Here is a 25,902-nt window from a genome sequence, read left to right on the forward strand (position 1 = left end):
ACTGATTTTCCCCCGATCCCAGCCCGACCTGTCGGCGAGCTCGTTAATTTGCAAATCGGGCTTAAAATCCTGTAGTGTGAATTTAGCATAAACTGAAGCAGCAAACACTACACAATTGCATGTGGCGCTCTCTATTTCAGAAACCGATTCTGAAGAAGATGTCTACAAGTCTGTGTATCAGAACAGTAATGCATTTATGTATCGTTCTCTACAACGTTGGGCACGTAACAGTAATTGATATCATTAGATGGCATGTTTGTGATGGTAGGAAACAGGGTTGGTTTCAAGCCGCATTTTTGACACTGTCTTTGGTACATTGAAGTTTTAAGTAGACAATGCTCAGCAGTGGTCTTAACGAATTTGCACATGGTATATCTTGAAGCATATTAAAACCACCAGATAGACATTTACACAACGTTAAAATAGATTTTCACCACAGGGGGTATTTAGTAAAATAAAATAAAAGATAATTGTAATACATTCTACAAGAAAATACTATTTCAGTCTTTCTATTTTAAAATTCCACGTTTAATTCAATGTGTTAGTTTACGATTTTTGTAATCATTTGTAAAATGCACAAGCAATTTCTCACTCAAAATTCTTTCTACACCAAAATTTGAAAAGATCTCTCAGGGTTTGTGTCAACATCAGTCCATTGACACTTAGCAGGAAATGAGTTTGATTCCTCACCTCAGTCACCTCCTTCACTCTGTCTGTCTGTCTGTCTGTGTGTGTGTGTGTGTGTGTGTGTGTTTGAAATTCCTCACCTCAGTCACCTCCTTCACTCTGTATGTGTGTGTGTGTGTTTGAAACCAATCTGGATGATTAATTTAGCTTTTGTGGCTCCAAACCCTGGCATTTCAAGTCTCCAGCTGCTTTCAATGGTCTTGAAGTGACAATCACACACACACACACACACACACACACACACACTGGCATTCGTATGCCACCTCTACTCTCACCATCCTTCATCTCGCACACACTCCTTCCAGAGTCGGTCGGTCCCTCTGACCCACCGAGACTCAGTGGCCACAGTAATGCTCACAGCTCGGCAGGGGTCTGGTCTCCAACGATTTCTGTTTGTGTGTGCGCACCATTGCGCGTACATTGCTTTTATCATTGATTCCACTGCCCATTCTCCAAATGGACTTGGCAAAAACAACCCAACCAGCAGGCAGTAAACACTGCACACCCCATTACAGAGGAGGAAAGGTTAAAGTCTTAGGCTCATTGTTTTTGTTACTGCTGCATAACAGAAGCACAAAATAAAGGCACAGAGTGGATGCACATGTTTACCCAATGCTGATGGGTTTTTAAAAGACTACTTCACTCAAAAAAATGAAAATTGGGACATAATTTCAAAACTCACCCTCATGTTGTTCCAAACCTGTATGACTTTCTTTTTTTGTGGAACACTGTTTCAGAACAGGGGCTGAAGCTTACCGACTTTAGTAAGCACCAGGTTGCTTATATTCACAGTTAAGAGCTGAATGGTCTGAATGAGTCATTCACGAATCAAACTAATTCAGTTCTTGAGTTCAACACACTGATTCAAAGATCCAGTCACAGCTAACTAGAAGTGAAGATCACCAGTGAAGGACTTTTTAAATTTCTTAAATTGCCTTGCATTTCACTCTGTTCATGACTTCAGAAGAAAAGAGAAACATCTCTGTGATTCTTTTATGATGCTTTTGCAGTCTTTATTGAGGCCTGAAAGCTTCAGTTCTCTTTCATTGTAATTATATGGAAAATAAAGAATTACACTCCATACGGAAATGTAATATACGACACACATACATATATATAGCCCTGTATCAAAAGATGATTTTGCCATATACCTGGTGAATATAAAGGTGAATATAAAAATGTGTACATAAAATGTGTATATGTACACATTAATAATATTTATATGATGATTTTTATATGGTATTATATGTAGCAACCATATATTATTTATATATATTCAACATGAAAAATATATTTCACCAAAAATATATTACACATTCATAAACAATTAAATATATTACATTTGCGTATGGGACCACTTGTCTTCCACTGAAGAATGAAAGTTTTGGAAAATTTGGAACGACTTGTTGGTAAATGATGACACAATTTTAATTTGCGTCAACAGTTCCTTTGAGGACATATGAAGTAGTGAAGTTAAATGTAGTGCCTTACCAGAATCCGATCTTCTGATTTGCCACTCTTGTTCTCTACTTTGATAGCGCTCACCAACTTGATTGATGTCTTGTCGATAACTCGTCTGATGCTCTCTGCAAAATAGAAAGTCGATGCATAAATGGCAGAAGAAACTTTCTATCTATCTCAAGAAAGATATCTCATATTTTCACTGCACGTAGGGTTAGAAAATAACTGCTTTACACCCATATGCTTTATTTTTACACCTTTTCCACTTCTGTAGGTGGTCTTTCTGCATGCATACTGTACATATCAACACACAAATAAAAAGCACCTCAAGATGTCCTTCAAAGCAAAAGCAGAAAATAAATGAGAAAAGTCATTTTTATCTAGCTTCTATATATATGTTATGACACTTGTGATCTAATTCCTGGAATATGCATTTTACACTTTTACCAAGAGGAAAGAAGGAAGAGAAAGGCAAGCGAGCAGAGGAAGGAATAAAAGAGGAAAGAGGGAGAGAAGGATCAGAGTGAGACAAACAGTTAATGCAGTCGCAATCAACATTAATCTGTGTAAGACCCAATCACGAGACATTAATCTGTGTAAGACCCAATCACGAGATCCAAGGCTTTCTGACTGACACTAAGAACAGCAAATGGCCAAACTAGAGCACATGTTTCCATTACAGCGAGTCACGGGAGGATAAATAAATGGGTAAATGGGGTAGGGATATGTAAATGTGCACAAAGAAGAGTGAAAGAGAAGATGAAAAAAGAAAAACAAATGTAATAAGTGATGGAGTGAGATTTAGATCAGATGAAAGAAGTGGAGACTGAGAGAAAGAGAGATGGAGAGAGAGAGAGAGAGAGAGAGAGAGAGAGAGAGAGAGAGAGAGACCACACATTTGTGACTTCGCTCCCCTTTTTATTAGGGGAATCTAAAGGCTGCTATTTTCTAGCAGCACAGAACGTCTTCAATCACTGTCCTTCATATTGTGGTATAGGTGATCAGTCATGCCCACTATTCCCCCATTTCTTAATCTTTGATAACTATTATTGTCATATCTAGTCTTATTTTTCATCTTTAAATAATGTTACCATTTTAATGTTTTATTTTTGTTAAATGTGCTCATTGCTAATTTCTCATTTTACACTGGACTTTTTATTTTAGCTGATTACGTCATTCTGAAATGCTACATTCTGACCGGTCAAATATTTATCATGTAATAACTTAAATGTAGCCTATATTTGTCCTACACTACACCAGTTTCATGTTTCTCACATCACTCTATAGTCTCTTTCTTCTCACATAATCCAATAATTTCAGCTCAAATCAATAATCCACATCCATTTATATATTTATTTAGCAGGCAGCCATTAAAAAAGCTTTGCATTGAGGTCCACATCACTTTGTTGTGGGTTTATTTCGCAATGACGACCAACTGACTGTACATTATCCCATTTTATTGTCTTATTTGTTAATGCTACTTGTTTACTCTATTTTAATTTTACCTTTTTAACACATCAAGATTTTAGGTTAAAAATTAATTAGCATGAATTCAGGCATATTGGTATTGACATGACTGTTGTCTAAAGTGGCCTAACTGTTCTGAATTTACCCTTAAGTATGTATAAGAAAGTGTATATTTAAGGTGTTGTGACTGGTCACCATTTTTGTTGACCTTCCAGCTTTTCCAAACGGAAAAATAATATTAAAATGCCAACCTATATGAGCTATTAGAAAAGATTACAGCAAAAGTACTGATAATGATACAGATGGTACAATGGAAGGCCACATGATGACTCACAATTAATCAAAATTCACCTTTCTAGTGGCCAGTAATAGAATGAACAGTGTCACCCACACAAACATAAATAACATACAAAATAAATAACTTAAACACTCCAATGTAATGTACATAATTAATAAAAATGAGATTTTTTTTAATCAATTCAAAAATGTAAAGATTTAATTATGCAAGCAAATAATTATGGGAATGCCACTTTCCCCAAGTTGATTATACTTATAAAAACTATACTAAACTATACTATACTATTTAAAATATTTTATCCAGAGCCATCATCAGGGAAAGACAAACGGAAACATAGTCCCGGGCCCAAAGCAATGGGGGCCTATTACCGTCCCCTGGTATAGCCAACTGGTCCCAAAAATTTGGTCCTGTACCCTTTAAATTAAAGTGACAACTCCTGATATTATCATAACAGTATATGTATTGGCACTTTACAAAAAAACTTATATATGTTAAGGTTAAGTTAACCAGTTAACAAGTTATCATTTCTAGCATTGCTTTTCCCCCTAGTGCACTAAATGGAAATTGAAATAGAGAGCGTGAGCGCCGGGGAGCAGGACAGTAAATACTGGGTTAGTAATAGGGATTAATTACCAAAGGAAGATAATAATGTGTGAAGGTAATTAACAGTGAGAGCGCTCCAAATGTCAAACTGCCAGTGTGTGTTTAGTGTGTCATTGTGTGAGGGCGCATCACCGTGCTCAAAGATGACGGCCTCTATGATGAGCAGTGGCGTAACTACAGACAGTGCAGGCAGTGCAGCCGCACTGGGGCCCGGGGGGGCCCGCTGCCCACATTGCAAGCCTGCCCACATTGCAAGCGACTATAGTAATATAAATGAATAATGAACGTATTAATAATAAAATACAATTAGTACCGAGATTCTTCACAGAACTGAATAAATATATAAATTCGCGCAAAATAACGTGTCTGAGCTTTAGTAGTCAAGTGGTACAACTTTTGTCAAGCATTTCCGAGGTTCTGGGTTCTAATCCACCCTCGTGTAGTTTTTTTTCTTCTCTCATTAAAACCAAAGGTGTTCATCAGTGATTGTATATCAAGAGCAAGGACATGTTTGTGTGCATTTTGTTTTGTGTTTTTACCAGAACAAAGCGTACGATCGTCTGTGTGAAGACTGCGCATTGTGCACGAGTGCAAGAGAACTGATAACAGCAGCAAGGAGCGCTCGCCATAACATATTCCAGCGATAGATCGCCTGTTATTTAACACAGACCAACGAATCTATTATCAAATGGAGATGTTTCTTTAGGTACATCCGTGCGTGCCGCGAGATGCTGCAAAAAGTGGCGGGGGGTCGTGGGGACACACGTCCCACCCCTAAATAAAAATATAACAGAATGAATAGTTTTGTTTTATTTGTTATATGTCATTTCCACGACTTTCCAAAAGAGGAGAAAAATGTGCTTTGCAAATACAATAGGTAACACATGCTGATGACTGTAAAATTCAACACGATTAATTTGGTAGCCTACTTCTGGCTGCTGCGGCCAGGCAGAGACGCACGCAAAGAGTTTCAATTTGAGTTTCGATGTTCAATTTAATATAAGAAACTGATAAGATACTGATTTTAGTTGGTCTAAATTAAGTAGGTTAGGCACAAATTTGCATATATGGTTCCCTTCTAAACACGAGCGCTGTGTGTTTGTATGTGCTTCATAACCGTGCACCCCAGGGGGCCCGTTGTAATAGCCTGCACTGGGGCCCGTCATTACTAAGTTACGCCACTGATGATGAGTATGTGTTCAGTTAGCCCTAGACACACATAATGAATGTGACTGAAGTGCATCAGCCTCTCCGTGAACTTGCGTCAGCAGGGATACGCAAATGTGTAAAGAACTGAAAGTAACTCATATCCGAGACACATCAAAGGGAGAACAGCATCATGCGCGCACGCACACGCACAAACAAACACAAACACAAACACACACACACACACAACTACCTACACACTGCAGGTAAACGCAACAGACACAAACACGTTCATGAAACCAACTGATCGATTTGCACAAATTTAGTCTTTTGAAGATGGACACGAAGTGACCGTTATTAAGGCGACCATAAGCACACATGCTCACACGCAAAATGATTTTTTTCTACCGTTAAGCACATCCAGTCTGTATGTGAAATCCTTACATCTCCACAAATCTGTCACCTTATCAAACATTCAGCGCTGTGAGGATTTTAAACCACTAAAACACAAAGCACCGGCCGCGAGCGGGGACGCGCTTAACAAATCCCATGGTGCGCGTGTCGAATGTCGGATAGGAAGAGGAAAAAAGAGCTATTGGATTTAATCACCTGTCATTTCCCGACTCACGGTGAGAAAAGCAGTCGCGACGGTGTCTTTGGATGCCATGACGTCCAGCGCCCTCTCCTCTTCCTTTCCTTATCAAGCAGGAGCAGCTATAATGCTCGCTCTCTCTCAGCCAATGCCTATAAACATATCATACTGAAGAGAGCCAGCGAGGGGAGGAGGAGGAGGGCATGAGAGAGGAGTTCACACACAAGTGTGCATATATCTATGTAAAGCGATGAATTAATGATGCAAATGCAAGGTCTGTGCCTGGATGAGAACATGACTCAAGTCATGTTTCCACTCTTTCATCTTTTTGACTCATACACTGTAAAAAAAATTCCGTAAAATTTACGGTAGAAAACCGGCAGCTGTGGTTGCCGGAATTGTACCGTAAAAAATACGGTAGCAACGTTTTAGGTTTTACGGTTGTAACTTAAATTTACAGTTAAATACCGTAATTATATTTAAGTGTATGACATAGATAGATAGATAGATAGATAGATAGATAGATAGATAGACCCTTGTGAAAACGAAGTGCGTTTAATTGTATTGAATGTGCACTTGTAGTGTAGGCCTACTTTACATTTTAAAAGTATATTAAAAAAAACTAGTGTTTTTTTAGATAATATTAATGAAATAAAAGGCTACTTAAGTGTACCTAAAGAAAGTACACTTTCAGGAATGTTTTTAACACACTTACGTACTTTTTTAAGTGCACGTTGTAATAATGTCAAATAAAAAAAAAAATTTACTTTAAAGTAAATTTTAAATAATGTTTTAATATTTTGTCATGCTTTAAAGGTTGACTAACTATTATCAAGCATGTGAAGTACTTGATTATAATTTTAATTCATATTACATTTAAAGATAATACATTTTAAATGTACTAAATTGCAACTTCTTCAATACAAATGTTTAATTACAAATATATTTAAATAATACATTTAAAGCATTACTTTCAGTTCACACTTAAGCATATTCTTTTAAAAGCATGCTCAAATCTACTTTTTTTTTTTTTTTTTTTTTTACAAGGGAATAGGCTTAGAGGCTAATAAATATGCTAGTGTGCTCTTAAATATTGATGAAATTCACTTTTAGCAGATACACCGAACACATTTAAAATTTACAGTCTTTCTCTCCTGGGAAAACAGACCAAAAATACTGATGACTCACCCTGCACTAGACAAATTATTGTCCAATCAAATGCTCCCTAGAATGAGTAAGTCCCTCCCCCAAGACCACTTGCAACTGACTAGCAACTAAAGGCTTTATGGCTAATAAAAAAAAAAAAGTCTAATATGTCCCACCCAAACCTCTCAATTCAACAGGAAATATATCAATGTGAGAAAGAAAACTGTGTATTATACAACTTACTCCAACAGCATCAAGACAGTCACGCACCTTGTTAGCAGTAAGAGTGACAGACCTCAGCATCTGCCTGATGGGTAATTGCTAGGAGGTGTTTGTGACTAGCATTTTGAGTCTATACGGTGATTCAGTGTTTAAAAACGGGTATTTATAGAGAATAGTGGCAGTGTCCTTGGCAGTGAGAGAAATGGTTTCTTTCATAATAGAGTATTTTAAAATCCCCGTCACTCATAAAAGGATAATACAGGCAGCAAATGATGTCTGTGATTGGACAGAACTGTAAATGGGCTCCCTGAGGACCATGGCACACTTTCTCTCTCTATGATGATCGCTATTAGTGCCTATCCTTCCCTCTACACACATTTCCTGCGTTTCCCTGTTGCTCTGGCACTGCTTGCTCTGTTGAAACCGTGTCTGCCCTACACTTACCCCTAGGCTGATTTTGTGTTTGGAAGGGTGGGTAGCAGGGGGAAGGGCAGGAGGCGACTGGCTTTGGAGTTGTCCCTTGTACTAACCCTCTGGGCCTGGGTATATATCTACTCAATGAGATGATGTGCGTGTGTGTGAGTATGTGCATTTGTGTGGTTTGAGGGAGAAAAAAGACCATGTAAGTCTAACTGTTGGGATAGTGGAAGAGTGCAGCCTGAAGGGAGTATGACAGAAGAGATGGACTAATGCTAAACAAAATATACATAGTAGGAACAGGAACGGAATAGGCGTATTATGTGGATGTGGCTAAAGGATTAGATAGAACGACATATTTCCATTCAGATCAGCAGATTTTTAGCAGAATTAGCATAAGGAGATGTGCAATAATTTAATAAATATTCAGGAAATGTTAAAAATATGGATTATGCATGTTGCAATGGTTTGTATAAAATAGTATATAAAATCCAAAATATTCAATGATCATGCAATGATTCATACAATACAAAACATGGATTTTATTTTTTATTTTTTCAGTTAAAAAAGGCACCGCTTTGATATGCTTCCTTGGGTTATTCTTGGCTAAACTTTAGCTGTTCATAATTACAGATGCTGATATAAAAAGGCTCAATTTAAAACTTATATAGTGCTGCCACCAAGTGTCTACATGCAAAAACCACATCCTTCCTCCAAACCCTGATGAACGTTTACATATCTGTTTAAGGATAACATGCAATTCATGACAGCTGCATGTGTAAACAATACAACTTACAAACTACCAAACTTAAATAGAGAAGAAAGGGACATTTTGGTCTAATTTTTCACTGGATCACAAAGTCTCACGTAGGAACCTTTCCCAGCCAATCCGAACCCAGGATAAACAGGCTCTTTAAAAACAGTTTGGTGCTTATAAATGAGACTCATGTTGTCAGAAACATTGTAAAATGCCAAGATTCCAGCCCTGTAGTCCAAATACACTCCTATTTTGGAGCCATGTGATTGAAACTTAGAAAATGTTGTCTTATTGTCATGCCAAAATTCTACATGGACACGCTCACAGCGTAGTCCCCATGATTGGGCATTTCTTCCAAAAAGTGTACGCTGCTTGCCTTTTCTACGGATCCCTTGGTAGGACACAGCAATGCAGACCCAAGTGCCCCCGCCAATCTCTACTTCCCAATATTTAGGGGACCCTCTGAAACCTTCATTGCACAGGATTTGTGCCCTGCAGTTAAGCCTCTGAGTGTGTTCAGGATAGTCCTGAAGCAGGTGTGTGGCCATCACCTCCCTGTTCTCATTCCTCAAGATGAGACATTCATGTGCTGAGTTGGTATTAAAAGTGAGTTTTGATGCATCTGAGGTAGACAGATGAAAAGATTAAATATTAGCACAATCAATAAGGGGGTACTTGCCATATCAGAAAATAAAAGATTTTCTTCTGTGTGTTCAGTTCTATATTGGAAACTTACACTGTAGAAACTCCTCTCGTGTCTGCGGTGGTGGTGATCTTACAATTCTAGTGTTTCTCACTGCAAAGAAAAATAGTTAAGGTGATTTGTATACATAGGATGCTTCTTAATCAGAAGGCTGAAGAGTCCTTCTAAGCATTAAACACTAGAATGAGACAGTCTAGTAAGCACGTCATGAAAATGACAGCACAAAAATCTTTATAGGCTACTATCTAAATTCCTGTTAAAGCGAAACAACCTGTAGCCATTGCCATTACATACTGAAAAAGTTTAGTGCCAACTCTCACCAATTCTTTTTTGTGAATTGGTATGTGTGCAAAGGATTGTGGTTGATCGGGGTGGATCCTTGAATTAAGGATGCAAAACGAAGGATGATTTCAAAGGATCCTTCAAATTGAGACATCCGTTGTCAGCACTTGATGATGTGGCAGCTGAGTTATGCAGCCTTACTAGGATGCAGCCTTTTGACTGAGAAGCACCCATAATATAATCATGAAATATATTTAAATTAAAACTTCTACTAACCTTTTCTGGAAATTGTGAATAAACTCAGCTTGCTGGTCGTGTTTAGCTTTTCTATTAGTTCACTAACTGCCATGGAATCACGCTCAAAAGAATTGTACGGATGTACAAGGAAGACAAAGGGTTTTTTATACTCAGTCAGCAAAGGCAGAGACACAGCGCTCTGTAGAAAGAGAGAGAGAAAAACACCTTGAATGTGACTTGAACATTTACCTGAATATTTTACAAGACAATTCAACAGGCATCCATTTCGGTTTCACAGCCATTTTCAATCACTGTACCTCTAGAAATCGAACATCATTATTTGTATGAGAGAGCAGCTCCAGGTGTTGTAGATCAGCATCTAAGGGCCTCATATTACTGATCTCCTGCTGTAGAGTCTTTATGAATCCCTCAGCTTCCCTCACTGCAGACTTTGTCTGTCCTTGGATCAGCTCTGTCACTTTGCTTTGATTGTCCTTCATAGACTGGATCAGCTCGGTGAAATTCTTCTCATTCTTCTCCAGTGCCTTATTTGCTGAAGCCTAATAATGAAGAGGGAGCATAGTGGATGTCTTAACTTTAGCTATGCAAGCAATACCATACCATTAAAAATAAAGACAGTTACAGTTTCAAAGCAAAGATAAATGCCCTTTAACCTTGAAAATCTCCACAGCTTGTCTAAGCTCTTGCACATCTTTCTCCTTAGCTTCAATTATGTCAGCGGTCCGCTTCTCCAACTCCCCCAACTTAATCTTAAAAAGAAACATTCAGTTCAGTTGCAGTTCAACTCAGTAGTACAAATTCAAGTGTTTTTAAGTCTTTGAACACTTTTATTGGCACTGATAGTACAGAAAAAAATGACATGAGCCAGAGGATGTGTGCTAACCACTGGTAATAGGCTGGTATCTGGCCATTTCAAATCATTTTGCATTTCAAATCACATTTCTGACCTGTTTATTGGCCACTTCCTCTTCCACTGGGATGACATCATGACCTCTGTGTTTATCAGTAATGCACAGGTGACAGATGCACAGCTGGTCTGTGCGGCAGTACACAAACAGCATTTTGCCATGATCAGGGCAGATGTTCTCCTGTAACACTGCATTCGGCTCCACAAGCTTGTGCCTCTTTCCCACGTGCAAACTGTTATGCACGACAAGATGATGCTCACAATATGAAGCTGCACACTCCATACAGGTCTGTTCGGCTTTGCGCTTCTTTCCGATGCATGCATGACACTCGGCATCTGTGGATCCACTTGAATGAAGAGCTGGAGCTGCTTCCTCCATGATTGTGGATGTGCTGGCACTGGCAGTACTTGACTGAGTTTCGTTTCCTTGTAAGTATGATTATGGCACTGGCATTGCGGAATTCAAATTTTAAGGATACGGGTGTGGTTTCAGCCCCGGAGCCAGAGCAATGACTCAGAGTACTGCTATTGACAAAACCACTGAAAGAAGCCAAACACTATCCTTTCACACACACACACACACACACACACACACAATAAATAAATACATAAAAACCTAATCGAACAGTGAAAGAAACAACTCTACTGTACTATTATAGGCCTATACTATATACACATACATACACACTCACCACCATTCAAAAGATTGAAATTAGTAAGATATTTTAATGTTTTTGAAAGAATTCTCCAATTGTTACCAAGGCTGCATTTATTTGAAAAAAGTAACATTGTGAAATATTATTACAATTCATAATAACTCTTTTTCTATTTTAATATATTTTAAAGTGTAATTTATTCTGAATTTAAGCTGAAATTTCAGCAGCCATTACTCCAGTCTTCAGTGTCACATGACTCTTCAGAAATCATTCTAATATGCTGATTTGGTGTTCAATGTTAAAAACAGTTCTCTTGCTGCACATTTTTAGTGGAATGACAAAGCAAATTCTGGTAAATTTATCCCTTTGTTTCAAATACAATACATCATCTAGCTTACATCTTATTTTACACATTCATTTATCTTATGGCATACATAACTCCATGAATAGAAGCAGCATATTCAAGAATGAAGTCATCAAATTAATAAATACAAATATTACACTTGAATGTGTTAGCAAGAATTACTGCTCCTTAATCCTTAATGAGATGAAAACTCATTTTTAATCATAATGTTATTGCTTGTACATTTACAATAGCCAGTGTTGTCCTGATAAATTAAGGAATGATAAATGGAATACAAAGGAATATTTTGTTTTCTGAATTATAAAATTATGAGTCAGGTTAGTGCAGGGGTGGGCAAACTTGGCCCTTCCAGGTCACTTTCCTTCAGAGTTTAGCTCCAACTCTAATCAAACACACCTGAACCAGCTAATCATTGTCTTCAAGACTACTAGAAAGCTACAGGCAGGTGAGTTTTATCAAGGTTTGATCAAATCTCTGCCGGAAAGTGGCCTGGAAGGGCCAAGTTTGCCCATCACTGGGTTAGTGTTTACCAGCAGCAGTTTCACCTGATGAGCACTAGAGGTCATCATCGCATCTGGGTTTTTTTGGTTTATTTCCCCAGGTATTACTATTCTTCATATCTTGCGAAGCCTTGGTTATTTTACAGTTCTAAGCAGTCTTCATTGTTAGTCCTGGTTTTGAACGGTCAGATTTTTTCTTGGACCAAGGAATAGGATTTTTTTTTTTTTTTTTTGCTGGAACTTACTCTGACTCTCTGGCTGTAAACACAGGTCTCTCTGAACTGTAACAACTTCCTTCAACATACTGTAGACTATATAGGCTTTAACACTTTACCACAGGCTTTGCTATGTAGACAGATAGTATTATGCAAGTTCTGTCTGAGCAAATGCAAGTCACAAATGCTGTTGTTTTCTTTTGTCCAAAGAGAATCAAATTTAAAACTATGAGTTAAAAAAGCAGCCACTGAAATTAGTTCTAATTTCAAACCAATCACCAATAATTATTATTTTAGCAAAATGTGAAACTAAATTTAATGTTAATAATTAAATATTTAAAAAATTATTAACAATAATTTATCGTCAAAGTTCTCATATCTATTCCTTCATATATTACTTCTGTCCCTATTACTATCCATTAATCTTTCATCACTGTTCTCTTATCTTTGGTTTCTTTTTCATATGCCTTATCATTTCTCATATCTCTATTTCTGCTGAATTCCAAAAACTCGTATGGCCAGTATGAATCAATGCAAGGTTCTTTTGACTTACATTTGACATGAACTTGGTGAATGTGTAGATGATTATTTACTAATGCATCATGTGGCTTAGCGCAATAAAGGATAATGTCATGACTGGTGCCTGTCCCCTCGCATATTTACTGTAAAGTTACCTGAAGGATCACTTCCTCATGTTTCTGAAATAACCAGCTCTCATTCAGTAACTAGCTGAACTGATTATATAATACAAGGACACTCTTTCTCACCACATACATACAACAGTGAATTAAATCAAACGAAAAGGAACTGATAAAATAAATTTAATTAATAATTAAATCAGCTAAATAAAAAGCAATTCCAATATATATATAATTTTTATTTTCGTTTCCAGTATTTGAAATTCAGAACTTTTCAGTTTACAGTTGTGGTCCTACCCTTTTTGACGTCATGGAATAAAATTGAAACTATCTGTAAAATTTTCCATTTCTGCTGCAGCACAAAAAAAATTATTAACAATAATTTATCGTCAAAGTTCTCATATCTATTCCTTCATATATTACTTCTGTCCCTATTACTATCCATTAATCTTTCATCACTGTTCTCTTATCTTTGGTTTCTTTTTCATATGCCTTATCATTTCTCATATCTCTATTTCTGCTGAATTCCAAAAACTCGTATGGCCAGTATGAATCAATGCAAGGTTCTTTTGACTTACATTTGACATGAACTTGGTGAATGTGTAGATGATTATTTACTAATGCATCATGTGGCTTAGCGCAATAAAGGATAATGTCATGACTGGTGCCTGTCCCCTCGCATATTTACTGTAAAGTTACCTGAAGGATCACTTCCTCATGTTTCTGAAATAACCAGCTCTCATTCAGTAACTAGCTGAACTGATTATATAATACAAGGACACTCTTTCTCACCACATACATACAACAGTGAATTAAATCAAACGAAAAGGAACTGATAAAATAAATTTAATTAATAATCAAATCAGCTAAATAAAAAGCAATTCCAATATATATATAATTTTTATTTTCGTTTCCAGTATTTGAAATTCAGAACTTTTCAGTTTACAGTTGTGGTCCTACCCTTTTTGACGTCATGGAATAAAATTGAAACTATCTGTAAAATTTTCCATTTCTGCTGCAGCACCATAGAGGTATGTTGGTTGTCTTGTGCTTAAATTTGTATTATTATTATTATTGTAATTGTTACTAAATTTGGAATGCCAAAATTGTCTTCTTTTAGATTATCAAAAAATTTATTATATATATATATATATGCACTTTTAATTGCAGAAATAATACTATGAAATGATTTCTGTAAATATGAATTATAAAACATGAAATAAAAAAATTATTAAATTTAGGCTGATGCATGACAATGACAAGGTTTATGGTTCCTCATGAAATGAAATACAATGAAATAAGATTATTTAGATGCAAAAAGTACCCAGAAATATGAAAAAGAACCAAAAGATGAATGAAAATTTTTTTTTTTTCTTGAGAACATTTTCTTGATAATTATATATATATATATATATATGTGCACTTTTTTCCAGCCAAAAATTAAAATACTCACCCCCATTTTTGGCTGAACTATTCCTTTAAACAAACCACAAAAATAACTAATGAATTGCAATATTTATCTGAAGGTTTGTTTACCAGACTGAGTACTGTCTTGGGAATACAGCAGCAAGATGTTCCCGATACCTGTGCCTATGATGCCTTGTTGCCCTTGTTGCATGTACCCTGAGTGTTTCTTTGTTAACATGCAACCAATGTGGCATAAAGGCAGAAAATCCTACATAATGTATCATGGCACTACGCTGCAGAATGCGATAAGGATCATGAACGAGGGCTTCTCGCCTTCATATGACGGCATGCTGGGACCTGGTGTCTATGTCACTAGAAGCTTTGAAAAAGCCTCACATTACCCTGTGAATTCAAATGGGGAGAGGCTTGCTGTTCTCAAACTCGTCGTAAGAGTGGGAAGGGTGAAGAGGATTAACTACCAAGGTCATCCTTTACAGACCACCTGGTATAGATATGGATATGACACAGCGTGGGCTCCTCCTAACTGTGGCATGGTGAACAGTGGCCTAGAGGAGAACTGTGTGTATGATCCAAGGCGAATCACAGTGCTGGATGTCATTCCAAATAACAGATTGTGGTAGACTCTAAAGAACCAACTCTGCGTAAGAGTCAAGTGCAAAATTTAACCTTACCCCCCAAACAATATTTTTGTGTTTGTGTTCACCGCATTTATCAGCAGTCTTATGTGTTACCATGCAAGGGAATGAGAGATGTTCAGGATTACGAGCACATTTGAAACTTTGATTTAATTGTTTTGCTTTCAGCTACATTTTTATATTACTGATTTTGTCAAAGCAATGTTTTAATTACAGAAATAATACTATGAAATGATTTCTGTAAATATGAATTATAAAACAGGAAATAAAAAAAGAAATAAAAATTATGAAATATAGGCTCATGCATGACTATGACCAAGTTTAAGGTTCCTCATGAAATGAAATCCAATGAAATAAGATGATTAAGATGCAAAAAGTATCAAGAAATATGAAAAAGAACCAAAAGATGAATGAAAATATTTAGGTTTTTTTTTTTCTTGAGAGCATTTTCTTCTAATTTTAAGCGTTGTGTTTGACTTTCTAATGAGTTGTGAGTCCGTTTATGACAGCAGCTTGCTTTAGTTCCACCTCATCAACACCAGGTGAAATGGATTTCAGTCATTTTCATGGCATAGGGTTTTCAAAGATTCACATAGTAGGTCTTCCCTCTGACAAAACTTGCAAGACAGTTCAGGTGCCCAGTCCACAAAGGATTTGGGAGGAGTCTTTACCATTGTGCAAACCCACCCAATACACGTGCCAACATAACTTTAGTCATGAATTAACAACATTTTGAACATACTTTAACAATAAAAATATGCCAGCCAACCCTGGTCTCTCATATGGTTGTCACTCTAGAACTCTTGGGTGTGAGAATAAATAAGAAAGCTACACTACAATTTTCAGTATTCTGCTTTGTCAAAAATAATGCGTTTAGGAGCCATTAGGCTATTGATGTTGTTACTCAAGGTTTTCATTATATGTCACTATATTTCTGTAGTCCCCCTGTGGTAAAGGGAATGAATTTCATTCATTCTACAGTTCTCCTTTATTCTCCAAGAAATGTTTCGGTATCAGAGTGTTAACTACTGTTTATTTTTTGCTCAAATAAAATAGCATGTGGACATTCTTTAATTAACAAATATATGAAAATGTTATGAAATTATATGAAAACTTTTCAAACTTGCTTTGGTTACTGTGAATGCCATGGGACTCAACAGTTATGGCACTAGAAATATCCTCGTCGAGATACATCATATACATGGCACTCTGATGGAACATACAGAAGATCCAAAGTAATGGATTCAGAGCAAAGAGAAAGCTTCTCGTTATCCTATGAATGCTGGAAACAGCTGGCCATGATGAAACCGTGTTCGAGTAATGAAACTGAAGAAGGTTGATCACCAGGGTCATCCCTTACAGAAAACCTGGCATCAGCATGGTTATGACACTGCTTGGATCCCTGCGAATTGTGGAATGGTACTCAGTGGATTAGAAAAGGACTGTATTTATGATCCAAGCCATTCTGAAATTATTCCAAAGTTCCAAAATGTAGTAAATACTAGAACTTTTGTCAGCTTTATTTTGGCACCTAAAACAAAAACAAGATTAAACCGAATCTTGCCAAACGATTTATCTTTAAAACCTTGATAAATGTTTTAGTCGATCAATCATTTGTAAATAAAATATTAAAAATACAGCTGTATACTTGCATGTCAACATACTGTATACTTAAAGTATACAGTATTATATATATATATATATATATATATATATAAAGTGTTAAATAAAATTATATATTTTATTTTTGAAGCACATTAAAAAACAACAGAAGTTGAACTAAAGTGCCAAATTAACCAAGTGAACCAAATTTTTAGGATTATGGCAGAAGTTGCACTCAAGTTTGAGACTCAATAAATGTTCTTCAATGTCAAGTCCACTAATTTAGCCTGCAATTTATTAGGTCCCTAAAGAAAAGCACTTGACAACCCCATTAACTTTCCAAGGGAGAGAAGTATATCAAATAAAGATACACAGCAAATTCACGCAAAACAAAAACTGTAAAAAAATAAATTAGCATTTCCATTTATCTCAAAACAACTAGTGTTACTGTCATTATTATTGTCATTGTTTTGTCCATATTAGAATATTCATTTATTTTATTCTATGTAGTATTGTCAAAAAGAATAATTAAAATTGGAAAAATAAAATCAATAGGAAAATCAAAATGGAAATTGTGGCATACTTTTGATTTGGTTGATATTGTTCTTTTTTGGACCTGTGTGTGTCTTCTTTATGTCTCCCTTGTCTTTAAGTTTCAGTTTCAGTATAAATCTGTGTTTACAAGAATAGAATGGAATTTTGCATGAACGTCTCTCTGAATTTAACAGAATGCTTCTGTATAGCAACATGTTGAAAAACTGCATAAGTCACATATGAGTCACACTCAGAATCTTAACTTATAGTTATCACAGCACTGGGGGTTTACCAACTACGAAAAGGCTCATTCCATGCATACTTGTCCTGAAAGTTGATGCTCCATGTACAAACTTACAAAACAAAAATAAAGCCTTAGAGAGGACCTCTTTTTTTTTAGAGGTTACTTGCCATACTTGGTATTTAATCACCAAAGCAAATTGTGAAAAATATGATCCGTTTATGATCTGTTTCTCTTCTGTTTTACACATATGATGTGGCCTTGAAACAAATGTAGGCAAACAATACAAAAATGTTTCATTTAAAGATGTCAACAGGTCTAACAAAAATGCTGAAAAACTTGTTTTGTAATCTTCTCTTGCTGAATTCTCGTGTATTTATGACTCAAGCCCCTATATGAAAATATTTAATTGCTGAGTATTTTCGAAAACTAAAATCTGTATTACATTTGACCCAAGAAGCAAGATATTCTCAAACTCGTAGAACCCAGAATAAAATAATGAAACAAAGCGTCAATGTATATTGAATTACAGTTATCATATTAGTTCTCAGCTATCTGTGGTTAACCTATTGTATTCCAAAGCAGAAAAATGTGAATTCTATAAAACTGCCATATGTTTCCTGAGTTATGTCCTCAAAACTAAGGGTGTAGAAATGACCAAGCCCAAGTCAATGCCGTCCTCCAGTGGCCACCTCAAAGTATCAGGGAACTACAACGTTTCTTATGATTCGCTAATACTAGAGGGAATTCATACACAGCTACAGCTCAGTAAAAACCTATTTGCATGTCTCTTATCAGTTTTTCAGGTTCAGGTTTACTGATAAGCACCAGGGGCCTCATGTATAAAACTTTCCGTAGATTTCATCCTAAAACTGTACGTACGCACAAAAGCTAGATTTGGCGTAAGCACAAAAGTTTATAAATTTATAAAACCATGCGTACGCCAGAACCTGTCAGCGGAAGATTGTAGATTAAATCTCCATCACCTGCTTTCAGATGGAGCGGCATTTAACACACAGAGCCGTAGTTCACTGACAAGCTAGGCAATATCGCGTTCATAATCGAATGCGATTCATCTGCGATTATGAACGCGATATTGCCTAATTGTCAGTGAACTACGGCTCTGTGTGTTAAATGCCGATCCATCTGAGAGAAGGTGATGGAGTGAAGACATTGATTAGCATGCTCAGGTGTGTTTGATTAGGGTTAGAGCTAAACTCTGCAAGAAAGTGGATCTCGTGGGCCAGATTTGAGGATCCCTGGTCTAGACTCTAGAGTACCCGTACGGTGCGCACATATTTACGCCAAGTTAATTTTTTTATAAATCCCAATATGTACATGGAAAATTGCATACGCACATTTCTATGCCTGTTTTGTGCGTACGCAACGTTTATACATGAGGCCCCAGGGCCGTGCAGAGACCTTTGGAGGGACAGGTGCTCAAAGTATAAAAGGGGCACATGGAACAAGGCTTTAAAGGGCTGTGCTCAAAATATCAATACAGCAATATACTGTGAAGCATTCCTTGCTGATAGGCGTATCGATCCGGATGCTTCTGTATTGATACAGCAGCAAATGCCATGACGCAGTTTTGAAAAAAATAAAAAATAAATACAGAACAGTAAAGACCATTTTAAGTTTAAAAGTTAAAAGATTTTTTTTCTTTGCACCTCTAAATAATTACTCTGGAATTAGAAACTGAATATTATTGATATTATTATTATTATAACTATTAGTATTGAGTTTACAGGGTATGGTGGTTTTGCTGTAGTAAACACTACTGTTGCTGTTGTAGAAAAAAAATGTTTCTGTCATATTTAAAATATAATTCTATTCTAATCCTGTTCTGAATTTATTCATTTTTTTGATAAGTGTAATTCAGAGGATGAGAAAATCTATAAGCCTGTTTTACCAGTGTTGTGATAATTATATTTATAGTTTTTTAAATAAATACTGTAGTAATAATAATAGTTCAAAGTATGAATAGTTTTTAGTAAGACAACATAAAAAAGACAAGATCCCTCGACGCCCGTTAAACTTTTCCCAATCAAACAGCAAGAATGGAAGAGAACAGGCACCTTTGTTTATATTGCTGTGTGTAGAACTACGTTAGCTGCATTTTTAATATTTAATAAATATTTAATTTTAATAAAATGTTCATTCGTCCCCTGCACTTTATTCGGGCAGTTGTGTTCACATAGAGGTTTTCACGGGCCAGTGTAAATAAATCTAGATTTAAATTAAAAGAGACAGGATCGATAGTCTATGACCTGACATTTTATTTGTAGCCAAAATGAGGCGATGTGAATATCACAGAGCGCTAAACACTCTCATGCAGTGTGTTTCATTCATACTCAAAGCCGGAGGAAAGTCCAAAACGGACTCATAGAAGTAATAACTTATGACGTGCAGGAAATCATAGAAAGAAACTATAAAATATATTTCCTGCCTTATTCTGTAATAAAAAATGGGGAAAAAAGGTGTTCATATAGCCTTTATAAACCAATCATAAAGCTGTCATTAGGAAAATATTGAACAAAAATATTATAGTCCCTTGCTGCAGCTAACGTTACTTCCAAAGGCTACACACAGCAATGTAAACAACAGCTGTGCATGCTCTCTTCACGTCGTTCTTGTAAAATAATAATAATTTAATAATAAAAGTATACAAGCACACCACTCCGCTGAGAACTCCACTTACCGGCAGCTGCAGACATTATTGAAGGCATCCTGGTAGTGTGCTAAATTACTAAAAAAAAAATTAAATGCTTTATTTAAGCATTCAGTTTACACTATGGTACAACAAAATTAGAACACAATAATTAAAAATATCGACAATTTAGTTGTACCTTTTCTCTAGATGTTCTTATATTATTTTTAAATTTCTTTTTTTTTCATATAAAGTATAAGCAATTTTTGGCAGTTTTAACAGTAATGAGTTATACATTTATTACACAAAATACTTTTTATTTTATATTTATAATGTTATGATCTTAATCTTATATGGAATCATTAAACGATTTAACTACATTTTTTATAGTAATAATTTTTCAAAAGGGTTTGCAAGTTTTCAAGTAACCTTGAGTTCAACCATTTACTCAAATGTCCATCTCAGAGTAGGTATTTTACTCTTATTTTTAAGCAGTACACATGCAAGTGAATATGTGCACTTTCTAGTAAATCGCTTTGGTAAGAAACAGTTAAGAAATGTACAATAAATGTATGCAGAACATGAATTTTAACTGACTAACCTTACTCACTTTGTGTCACAAATGAATTTAGCTGGTTTACCATTTATGAAAGGTATGTGTATGTGATTACATTGACTTGAGGAATCCACCAATCACCTGTCAAGACCATGTACTCTAAAATAGAAACATTTATGAAGCAGTGTAAATTAATTTACACAGAAATTATAAGTACAGAAATAATATTATAAAATTCATGTTTTAAATATTGAAGTACAAATTTAAGAACATGACTTATGAATAAAAATATAAAATAATCACTAAAAATATGAAAAAATGCTCATATCATGATAATGACAAGTTTGAGGTTGCACTGTTTCTGCATTTACTTTGCACAGAAGCAAAACAGAATTTTCATTAAAAGGATTATACTGACTCACACAGAAAAGTTTGTCCTTACATTTAGCACAAAAAAAAACCTTAAAAAGTGAAAATTTCATCCCATGTCCCCTTTTTTAGTGTTTATTTTTGACTTTCTAATGAGTAGTTGCGAGTACGTTTATGATACCAAACAACTGATCAACACTAGAGGTCGCCATCACCTGGTTTATCACATGGACTTCAGTCAGTTTCAAGGGATTCACGGTGAGCATGATTTCACCATATACAGCATGTTCCTGGATCTGGAACAACATTCCAATCAACCAATTAGAATTGAGATATAACTTTTCAGGAAATATCTGTTTTAGGCTTACAATCAGTGTTAGGTGCTTCTACACCCTCAGCTATCATTTCCCACTGATTTTAGGAATAAATTATGGGTAGGGTTAGGTTTAGGGGTAGGGATTGGGATTGGGTTTAGTCTATATTTTTGGACAATAATGTTGATCCAGGATCATCAAAAGATGTTGATCCAGGAACATGTCTTAACTTGGCAAAATCACGGCGACCGCTACACAGTGTGCCTTCCTTCTGACAAAACTTCCAAGACGGTTCAGGTGCCCAATTCACAAAAATCTGGAAGGAGTCTTTCAATATTGTGCTAATTCGGCCAAAACCTTAACTTTAGTCTTGAATTAACAACTTTCTGAATGTACTTATTTGAATATACAATAAAAAATGTGCCAGCTAACCCTGGTGTCTCTCGCACAGTTGTTAATCTTAAAGTCTTTAGTGTGCATGTCACTGCAATTCAAAGCATCCTGCTATGTCAACATGAATGAGAGCTCAAAAGAAGAGACAATCGCGTCTTGCCAGATTTTTTTCTCAGATCAAGAAAACAGATTAGCTCTTAGAGCTGTCTCTTCTCAGACTGGTTTTATGCATATTAAAACTCGGTTTTGGATTACACACACATTACTAATAATGATTTGCATTTGGAAAAAAAAAATGTTTCAGTATCAGTGTTAACTACAACTTGTGCATGTCTTACAGATTCCTTCAACACAGCATGTTAAGCAACTGCTGTTTTGACATATTTTGTTAAAATAGAATCTAAACCAACCTGATAGCCTATTCAGTTAGTGTAGCAATTGTCTTATTGTGATTACATACATACAGCCGTGATTGGTCATACCACAAACTAAACAGCATTGATAAGAAATGTGGTGTCTTAGAGTATACCACATCTGTAACCCACCCACCCTTTTGGATCCGCCCAAATTATGAATTAAAAGTTGAAACCGAAGGTCTCTAAAGAAGAGTTCCTCTTTTTCTAGAGACTTTTGGTGCCAAAAGACTCACAAGTAGGTAGGTTGCATTAAAAGTAAATACATTTTATTAATTTCAGCTAAATTAAATGACCATTTTAAAATGATGCAAATAACTGAGTTTGATGTGGAGTTTTCTGGTCTGAACAGCATTTTTCCATTCACATATAATTACTCTTTTTGGTTATTCACTAATTATCAAAAATAGGAAAACTTTTCTAAGTGCCTTGGTTACTGTGAATGCCATGGGGGACAACGATTACGGCAATGGAATACAGCAATATCCTGGACGGCGAATATACATCATGTATCATGGCACTACAATGGTAAATGCACAAAAGATCCTACATGAAGGATTCAGATGCTCTTCTGATGGCATGCTTGGACCAGGAGTCTACGTGAGTCGGAGTAAAGAGAAAGCTTCTCGTTACCCTTTGAATGCTGGAGGACAGCAGCTCGCCATCCTCAAACTAAGTGTTAAAGTGGGAAAAGTGAAAAGGATTGATTATCAGGGTCATCCTTTACAGAAAACCTGGCATCAGCATGGTTATGACACTGCCTGGGTCCCTGCAAACTGTGGAATGGTATCCAGTGGATTAGAAGAGGACTGTGTTTATGATCCAAGCCGGATCAGGGTTCTAGAGATTATTCCAAATTAAAATGCTAGAACCTTTGCCTTATAGCTTTATTTTTATGACCTAAATTGTAATGGAAACTAAAAAAGACATTGCAGATATGTCCTTCCACTAAGTCTTGCCAAATGGTTTATCTGTAAAAACTTTGTTTAAATGAATGAATGAATGAATGAATCAATCATTCATAAATTAAAAAAATAAATATAGCTGTATACTTGTATGTCAGCGTAAGTCAGCCTTTATTTATAAAGCACATTTATAAACATCAGATGTTACTGTACACTTTAAGAATAGTTTTTAAACTTAAGGCACAATCAGCTGACTTTGAGACTCAATAAAAACCTATTTGCATGTCTTTGTTATCAGTTCTTCAGTTTCAGGTTTACTGTGATGAGCACTGCAGTGTAGTGGGTCTCTTAAGAAAAGCACTCAACAACGCCATGACTCTCAACAACAGTTAACATTATTGACTCAATTGACTTTCCAAGTGAGAAACATATAGCAGCTACACAAAACAAATAAGAAAATAGATATGCGTTTCCATTTGTATTTCAAAACAACTACCGTTATTATTATTGTCATCGTTTTGTTGTTCTTAATATTTTATTTTATTTATTATTGTCCAAAAAGTAGAAATAAAATATGAGAAATAAAATCAACAGGAAAAAAGACATACTTTTAAGTTGGTTTCTATTGCTCTTTTTTATTGCTATTAAAAATTTCTGAACACGTGTCTTTTTCAATTTCAGTTTCAGTATAACTAGTGGCATATGAGTCACACAGAGCATCTGTTACAGAAGTTATCACTGCATTTGGGGCTTTCCAGACTACATACATAAATGCTCATACAATACATACTTCAAAAAATCAATCAATCAATCAATCCTCTTTTGTGGCTCCATGTACCAACCTACAAGATAAAAATTCAATCTTAATGAGGACCATCTCATTTTTAGAGGTTACTTGCCATGCTTGGTATTTAATCATCAAAGCAAATTGTGATGATGTCAACAAGTCTAATTCAAATGATAATTCAAACCAAAATACTGAAAAGCTTGTGTTGTACTTTTCTCCTGCTGAATTCCCCTGAAATAATTTGATCAGTTATAGTAAGTACAGCCACATGCTATCCAGCAAAAATAAACCGTTTCACATCAAATCAGTGGTAAAAAAAAAAAAAAAAAAGTCCACATTTGTGGTGACTGTTTGACAAGGTTTGAAAACTGAATGGATTATTTGGTGATACTTCACTTAACAGGAACTACTTTTGTAATGAATCTTATGTAGAGTACCCATTATGTTTTTGAAGTCCTATTTTTTTGTAGTTAAATAGTTTTAAAAGAGTGACACCATCCAACTCAAAAGGTGAAACTGAAAGTACAGTACAAACAGTTTATAGACAGATTCTTTACGCTTTTATGACTCAAGCTCCTAAATGAAAATATTTTATCCCTGAATAGCTTCATAAACTACAGTCTGTATTGTGTTTGACCTATGCAGCAAGACAGGTATTCTAAAGTAGAATACAGAATAAAATGAAGAAACATCATGCATTCAATGTATTTTGAATTACATTGGTCATATCAGTCTTACACAATTTAAATGACAGTTTGCAGGAAGGTTGCGTTTATAGTTTTCTATGAGCTTTATCAACTTCAGTAAAAAGTTTTTAAAAAAGTGTTTTGAAGCTTTATGTTTTGACTACCATTACCTACCTTAGTGTCACCTCAATGAAGATAGGATAACATAACATCTTTCAATTATTCATTCATTGAAATACTAAGACAAAGGAAGGATGTTTTTAAACTTCCTCCTTCCAAGATTCAAGTTCCAAGATTCAATTCAAGATTACTTTGATTACTCTTGTTCCACAACATCCAGTACTTGTGGTCGGCCCATGAGATGGTGGACTGCAAAGCACTATTCATCACTAGCATCACAATGTCACAGCTGCACAACTTGCACATATATCACAAAGAAATATGAATAATCTGACCGGAGCAGTGATTACGCTCAATTTATTGTGCTCTGTGAAACGCAGACCACCAGCAGCTTTGGCACATGATGTCACTGTGACCATCTCGTCCCAACCAAGAAGCTGGCCGATTAGAATGTTTGCCTTTTGTCAGGTTTATGGTATTAAGGCTTGGATCATTGGTCATTCATATTTAAACCCATTTACAGTCTAATATTCTAAGCACGGCCGTCCTTAGCTGACGCGGGGCCCCCCTCGGTCCGGTCGCGATCGCGTTCCGGGGGGCAGGGGTCCCCCTCAGTCCATTCGCCTCGGGGGCCCCTCAAGGACCCGTCTAAGGACGGCCTGATTCTAAGTAATTATTCTAATTAATTCAAATAAACATCTGAATCCTCCCTCTGCCATATTTTGTCTCTCAATAACAATAAGGCTTGAATTATTAAAGGGATTATTCACCCATAAATGAAAATTCTGTCATCAATTACTCATCCTCATATCGTTTCAAATCTGCTGGCACAAGAATGCGACTGCAGCAGGATCAAAAACACAAAATCTTGGACTGTTTATTACTATTGTGTCCATTAGATGGCAGCACCATCTTGTAAGCTAAATCAACAAGGCCATTCCTCAAACTGG

At 35.9% G+C, this 25,902-nt stretch overlaps 2 protein-coding genes across 2 annotated transcripts in view; both read right to left on the minus strand.

Moving 5' to 3' along the window:
- The window catches only part of LOC107706283 (leucine-rich repeat-containing protein 16B-like), a 66,220-nt gene extending 59,814 nt beyond the window's left edge, over nt 1-6,406 (minus strand). Inside the window, exons 1-2 of the mRNA XM_016509962.1 lie at nt 6,272-6,406; nt 2,179-2,273 (exon numbers count right to left, since the gene is read on the minus strand). Coding sequence (XP_016365448.1) covers nt 2,179-2,273; nt 6,272-6,329 — 153 coding nt within the window. The 5' untranslated portion in view covers nt 6,330-6,406. The remainder of the gene's footprint in view (nt 1-2,178; nt 2,274-6,271) is intronic.
- A 2,208-nt stretch (nt 6,407-8,614) lies between these two features.
- LOC107706284 (tripartite motif-containing protein 16-like) lies at nt 8,615-14,937 on the minus strand. The gene is made up of 7 exons (XM_016509963.1): nt 14,856-14,937; nt 10,987-11,372; nt 10,693-10,788; nt 10,336-10,578; nt 10,058-10,217; nt 9,533-9,592; nt 8,615-9,418 (listed from the first exon to the last, which is right to left on the minus strand). The coding sequence occupies exons 1-7, from the start codon at nt 14,935-14,937 to the stop codon at nt 8,877-8,879; spliced, it is 1,569 nt and encodes a 522-aa protein (XP_016365449.1). The 3' UTR covers nt 8,615-8,876.
- Between the last annotated feature and the right edge of the window lie 10,965 nt (nt 14,938-25,902).

This window comes from Sinocyclocheilus rhinocerous, unplaced genomic scaffold, assembly GCF_001515625.1.
Source record: "Sinocyclocheilus rhinocerous isolate Xijiao unplaced genomic scaffold, SAMN03320098_v1.1 scaffold444, whole genome shotgun sequence".
In the NCBI taxonomy this organism is placed as follows: domain Eukaryota; kingdom Metazoa; phylum Chordata; class Actinopteri; order Cypriniformes; family Cyprinidae; genus Sinocyclocheilus; species Sinocyclocheilus rhinocerous.

What these genes read in the sequence shown, in the direction of transcription:
- LOC107706284 (XM_016509963.1), bottom strand. Translation starts at nt 14,937, where the DNA reads ATGCAACAAGGGCAACAAGGCATCATAGGCACAGGTATCGGGAACATC. An exon ending in CCAAGACAGTACTCAGTCTG is followed by an intron (nt 11,373 to 14,855) that starts GTAAACAAACCT and finishes CATACTTACAAG; the next exon opens with GAAACGAAACTCAGTCAAGT. An exon ending in AGGAAGTGGCCAATAAACAG is followed by an intron (nt 10,789 to 10,986) that starts GTCAGAAATGTG and finishes TTTCTTTTTAAG; the next exon opens with ATTAAGTTGGGGGAGTTGGA.